Here is a 6,585-nt window from a genome sequence, read left to right as displayed (position 1 = left end):
ACTTGTATGAGTCTACTTGTGAATCATGCATGTAACAACTGAAGGACCCAGGCTTTCTTCGCTCCAGAAAGCAATATTTGATCCCTGGGGGAAGATAGAATTGGCAGTTGTTAGAATTAGGACTAGACAGTCTCTAATGCTAAAAATTTCAATTAAAGGCAGATCTCTGTAAGTTCGATGACAGCCTGGTCTCCACAGTGAGACCCTGTCTCAAGAAAAACCAAAAACGACATCAAAAATTTCAATTAAAGAGGCAAACTCATGTTTCTTATAAATATATAACTTTATATATTATATGTATTTACAATATGTACAGTATACAGATTTTTAGATGTAATAATAACAGGTTTAGAAGGAGATGTTTTCAAAACAGAAGATTACTACTTATTCAGGTGGGTTCCTGTTTTACCTAGAACTCGGTTGTAGACAACACTCTAGGCCCAGGTTTAAGTAGAAGCCCAAGGGCAGAGAAGAGTTGCTGGGAAGGCTCCTCCCCTCCCCAGCATCTTGGCATTCTACTGGCACCAGCTAACGTAGCTTCATGTTCATCTCCAAAATGGGCAAACCCTGAGGCCTGGGCACAGTGCCTGGTACATTGTTGGCACTCAAGCTCTTGAAGGAACAAGCAAAGTGAGTGCTTCAAGTCCCCAGCTCCAAGACACCTTCTCCTCAGCCTACAGAGCAGTCACAGAGCGGAGGCCGCATCAGAAGCCAAGGCTCTGGAGTTCCCACATTCTGAGCAGAGTCGTCCATACTCCCAGGTGCCAACCGAATTACCTTCCCACAGCATGCTATTTCTTCCTCGTGCCTTGGAAACCGGGACCACCATTTATCTCCCAAAAGTTTCTTCACATTCAACTAGTTCATCTATCGTGTGCAGCAAATCTTCAAAAGAAGGCCTTCCCTCTGGTTTCTTCAAAAAGTCAAAGAGAAGTTGATGAGTCTCAGAATCCATTTCCAAGTCGACTCTCACTGCTCAAATCCCGTGGAACCCTGCCCAGGCAAGACTCAGGGGTTGGGGAAACACAGACTGGCCCGTCTGTGCCCTACAGAACACCATGGCTGCTACAACTCCCCTTTCCTCCCCTGCTGTCCTGTCCCGGCTCAGGAAACTGCTAGAGCACCATCGTGCCTAAGAGATCAAGTCTTACTCATCTGGACAGCCCTCTGTGACCTGCCCCTCCCCCACCTCCTTGTCACCTAACCTCATTTCCCACCATAAGCCTCACTCTGGCTCTTTGTTAAATCGGACTAGGCTCCACCCTCGGGTACACACACCATGTCTACAACCAAATCCTGTCCTGTGTTCGTGTTGCTCTCTCTGGTACCGCTTCCTGCCCTGTTAGCCTCTGCCCACCCCAATGGGCACTCGTGGGGGGTAGCACAGCAAGTGACAGGGAGCCTCAGCTTTGGTGCCGGATGGGCCTCGGATGCTCTGTGGGGAACTGGCCCCAGGCAAGCACCACCCTCCCCTATCAAATGGTCACAGTACAAGTATCTACACCTCCAAGGGTTATTCTGAACATTAAACCTGAAGGATTCCATATACAGTATATGTGAACGCTGCTCAAGCATCTGTCTAGTGTTTAATCTCTTCTCTGGAGGTGACATTTCACTGCTTCTAGAGATTTAAGTAAGATACCTAGAGACACTGAGATCAAAGAAGAACTCTTCCCTAGAAAGAGTGATGCTTCAAACCCACAGCCACTGCACGGGAAGGAGAGGAGCAGCTTCTCCAGGTTTATTCCCAAGCCCCTGGCTGTGATGCGGCTCCCACTTGGGAATGAGGCATCAGCCTGAGTATGTTAAGCTAACTCTTAGCATTCTCCATCACTTCAGATTCTTCTCAATACTTAGAACGGAGACAAAGACTTGGCTTCCTGCCGGAGCTTGAAGGAGGTATGTCCTCTCACCAGGCTGTGAGAACAGTACCTTCCTCATCCACTGGGACAACCCTGGATGTTTTACAGATCACAAGACAACACAAAGAAGTAGATACCTCCTGCCAACACCTCAGCATCACCTCATACAAATATTTGGATGCCAACTTTGGCCGGTGGAGACGGTGGCCTCGAGTAACCATGGTTACCACTTCGTAATTGGTGTTCTTCTCGAAGGGCATCCTGCCTTCTGTGAATACTTCCCACATTAGAACACCTACAGAATGATAAGGTTACTCAATGATGTGTCTGCTTCCCCCTCAGAGGGGAGGGGAGGGGAGGAAACTCGTATCATGGAGTTTCATTCCTTACCAAATGACCAGACGTCTGACTTGCTGCTGAAGCGGCTGTAATTAAACACTTCCGGGGGACACCACTTCACCGGGAACTTCGCACCAGAGGAGCTGGTGTACTGATCATCCAGAACATACCTAGGGTGAGACACACGGTCGCATGTCAGACGTGGGCCTTCATTTCCCTCTTACAAAGACAAAAGAAGACACTAACTGAAGTCTACCACCACCTAGCTGAAGCAAAAGGATCAGCTCATGGCCTGGCCTGGTGACGTCTATCTCCACAGCATAAGTGAAGCACCTGAGAAGACAACCTCACAACCCTAGTGTGCACCTTCATTGTTCTGCTGTTCATCTTCCTTTGTAATGAGGCACAGGGGCAGAATGCCGTACAACTGTTGCAAACTTGTGGGTGTGTGACTTTGTTCTCTGAATAAAATTTTACCCAAAGGCCCCGTGTGCAAAAGATCTAAAGCAGAGCTGCTTAAAGGAAGTGGTAACAAATGACTGGAGATACCCATGCTCTGAGCCCCCACAGTTCCACGGAGTGCAAATTAAAACTACAGCATATGAAAAGAAGTGAGGAAAAAATCAGAGGTGAAAAGAGTACAAAAAGATGGTAGATACATTTATATACCATAACACCATCCATCCACCCATACTCAATGTTTTATTCCTTTTCTATGTGAACATATATAGGCCCATCCAGAAAGAAACATGGAAACTGTAACACTGACCACTCCCCGGAAGAATCCTTGATACTAATCCTTGATACTTGATGGATGTGAGGACTTCAGCACCTATTTACTCATCAGAGGGATTATTAATGCACTATATATTTAGATAACATTAATCCTAAAGCTGTCATGTGAAAAGATTCAAATGAGTGTACAGATGTCCTCCTCTTTGAGATGGTAGAGATAAAGATGGTATCAGGCAGACAACGCCTGGATCACACACTTGTCAGTCTAGTGAGTTTGAATTTAGTGCATCAAGAGTAGTTTTACAAGGACTGGTATAAAAGCACCAACTTCCTGAAAGCCAAATATGTGAAGAGTGACTATAAGAAAGTGGAGGGCCACCTGTCAGATGATAAAAACCCTACACACAGCATGTAGAGAGGACCGGGTAATTAGGACTTTTAAAGTCAGAAGCTGCCAGTGACAGAGGTCTGGCCTCTCCAGGCCAGCATCTTCTTGGGAGCAAGTCTTAGCCCCAGAGGACCCAGTACTTCTCTGCCTTCATAACTGTTCTCAGATCTGCCTCTGGACCAACTGCCTGGGCCCTCTTGTGGTTCCCAGACACTAGTCCCAGACTTCAGGTGGTACCACCCCTGCTGCTTTTATTTTGTGGCTATTTCCTGTGGTGTCCGCTCAGTGTCCCCATGTGAGAAAAGTCTTTCTGGTCACCAGATCTCCAGGGGCCACCTCCACCCCACAATCTCTTTCAAAGAAGACAGCAGACTCTTTCTGAGAAAGACCAGATAACACATAGAGGATTTCGGATTCTGCAGGATACACAGTCCCTGTGACAGCTCAAGGTTTTGCCTCTGCAATGGGAAAGTGGCCACAGATAGCCATCCACAATTGGTCAAGTTTGTGTGTCCCAATAACATTATGTTTTTTTTAATGGACAATGACTCAAACGTCAGATAATTTTCAAGTGTCCTGGTATGCTTTTAGTTCCCTTTCACTGTTTTTTAAATGAAAAGCCCATCACTGACTCACAGGATAGACAAAATGACACAGATCGGACAGACCGGCCACCACTTGGCAGACCACCCCCTGATCTATCTCATGGGCTCCAGGTCTACCTATCTCCCTTCTCCAGCCTTTAAGCTGCATGTGGGCAGGACCTTCAGTTTAGACTCTGCTTCTGTCCACACTGTTAGACTTCTCATAGAGCATCTGACTTCTAATACACCCATGACTCAACACATAGAGGAGAGACAAAATGCTTCTTAAGAGTCTATTATAACACTATTAAAGTTATAAAAGTTAAGAGATTAAAAGAATTGCAAACATGGCTATACTAAGTACTGGCTCATCAAACACATTCCAGAAGATTCTAAGAATCTAATTAGTACTAGCCCGAGAGAGGTATTTAATAGGCTCTAGTACCATCTAGTGGAGAGAATGACTAATACCACAACATATAGTTAGTCTCATTAACCTCGAAACAGCTGAAGAAATTTCCCTTTTGCTTTATTGGTGCAAGTTATTCCCACATTAATTTTTTAAAGGCATGGTCTCTAGTAGCCCAAGCCGGCCTCAAATTTGGTATATAGCCCAGAATGACTTTGAAATCCTGATTCTCCTGTCCCTACCTCCCAGTACTGGATTATAAGCAAGTACCACCACAACCAGGGCCCAAATTGTTTCAGTTTTGGGGGAGGGTATGCTTGGAGGAGAGGGGTTATTGGTGCATACAGAGAGCAGAGGACAACCTTGGGTGGTGTGATCAGGAACAGGGTCCACCAGAACAGGTCCACTCAATGGCTAGAGTTCACCATTAATCTAGGCTGGCTAGCCAGAGAGCCTTGGGTTCCTCCCCAGTTCTGGGATTATAAGCATGAGCCACCACTCCCAGATTTTCTCTTGGGTTCTGATGAAACTCAGGTTCTCATGTTTAGGTTGCAAGCAGTTTACCTACTGAGCTATCTCCCAAGACCTTCCCACGCTTATTAATTATTCAAAATCATGTGATCAGCACTTAAGAGCATACAGTATTCAGCCATACCTGGCCATTCCAAAGTCAGACACTTTCACGACTCCTGCTTCATTCACTAGACAATTTCTGGCAGCCTGGAAAACAACATTATGATGTTACATTTATTAGAAAGTCCTACAATAAAGGAAAAGCTGAAGTTGGAGTTCTGGCAAATATAACAAAGTCAACAACAGAAAAGACGTAATTGTGTTGTGGAATATTAGTTGAAGATGTGTTACATTTGTTTATGCTGTGGAATATTTGTTTAATGATGCAAAGATGTGTTGCATTCTTTTATGCTGCATTTGTTTAACTCTGTAAAGCTGTGTTACTGTGCCTGTCTAAAACATTTGATGGGCTAATAAAGAGCTGAATGGCCAATAGCTAGGTAGGAGAGACAAACAGGTGGGGCTGCCAGACAGAGAGAATAAATGGGAAAAGAAATCTAGGGAGGAGAGAGAAAAGCAAGAAAAGGAGGGAGAGGATGCCAGGGGCCAACCACCCAGCCACATAGCCAGCCATGGAGTAAGAAGGGAAAAAAGACATATAGAATAAAGAAAGGCAAAAAGTCCAGAGGCAAAATGTAGTTAAAGAGAAATGAAGAGAGCTGGCTAGAAACAAGCTAAGCCAGGCATGTAGACCCTCAAAGAGGAAAAAACAAAACAAAACAAAACAAAAAAACTACATAAATGTGTCCATATAAATTGTTTACATTCCAATAGAAGGTACATCCAACCTGAATCTGAACTAACCTGGAGAAATAAAGATTAGAAATGCCACAAGATTACAACATATCTCCAACATCACACTTAAAGAGGCTCGATGGGCATTCCAGCCTTCTTGCCTGACCAGGCATATTCTTAGTAGACTGTGTGATTTTTCTCACGGACAGTGACTATACCTCTGGAAGTCTGTAATCTAGATTAAAGATGAATTCTCTCTAGGTGACAGTAGAAACACAATCACCAAAGTGACAAGTAATCTGTGAGTGTTCCCCTCAACTGTCAAAAGAAAGGCTGTGTGTAACAGGATTGGCTTTATCATGTACGAGGTTTCTAATATATTAAGACATAATATACTCAGCTGGTAAAACAAAACATGTAGTTTTTGTTTTTGGATCTAGTTTTCAAAGTTATGTGATTCAATAAAATAATTTGGTACAATGACACAGTACTTCTCAGAAGCAAGATAATGATATCTTTAACACCACAACCCATGGGACGAGGTGTAGTTTTCTCTTTGACTCTTGAGATGCTTTTTTTTTTTTTTTCCTGTGTGGCAACTCTCCTTACATGATCTTCCTTCTTCTGAGCACATTTGAGAGCCTCTTCTCAGGCAAGAGTTAATGCCCACATCCTGAATTACCTGCGCCCTCCCATGAGGACAGCCACAGTACCGTCACTCGAAAGCCCATGACATTACTTTACCCAGGAGACAGGCACATCCGACTCTTCCTTTAAAGTGTGGGAAAAACCTGCCAGAGTTTATTACCAGTATCACAGGCTCCAAAAAACATCAAAATTCACTTTCAAGAAAATAAATTCTAAGCAGACAAGTACAAGAGTCATGAAGATGTTCAGCGTGTAAGCGTTTTGTAAGAACAAAAACAGGGACAATGCTTAACTCGTGAGTTTCAATATGAC

General features: G+C 44.2%; 1 protein-coding gene across 1 annotated transcript in view; it reads right to left on the bottom strand.

Annotated features, from left to right (window-relative positions):
• Positions 1-246: 246 nt before the first annotated feature.
• Positions 247-6,585, bottom strand: part of Tec (tec protein tyrosine kinase) — a 105,631-nt gene continuing 99,292 nt past the window's right edge. Inside the window, exons 16-19 of the mRNA XM_036201036.1 lie at positions 4,973-5,037; positions 2,253-2,371; positions 2,000-2,157; positions 247-913 (exon numbers count right to left, since the gene is read on the bottom strand). Of these exons, the coding sequence (XP_036056929.1) occupies positions 830-913; positions 2,000-2,157; positions 2,253-2,371; positions 4,973-5,037 (426 nt within the window). The 3' untranslated portion in view covers positions 247-829. The remainder of the gene's footprint in view (positions 914-1,999; positions 2,158-2,252; positions 2,372-4,972; positions 5,038-6,585) is intronic.

The sequence above is a fragment of the Onychomys torridus genome, chromosome 10, assembly GCF_903995425.1.
Source record: "Onychomys torridus chromosome 10, mOncTor1.1, whole genome shotgun sequence".
NCBI lineage: Eukaryota > Metazoa > Chordata > Mammalia > Rodentia > Cricetidae > Onychomys > Onychomys torridus.
This window is presented reverse-complemented; position numbering and strand designations above follow the sequence as displayed.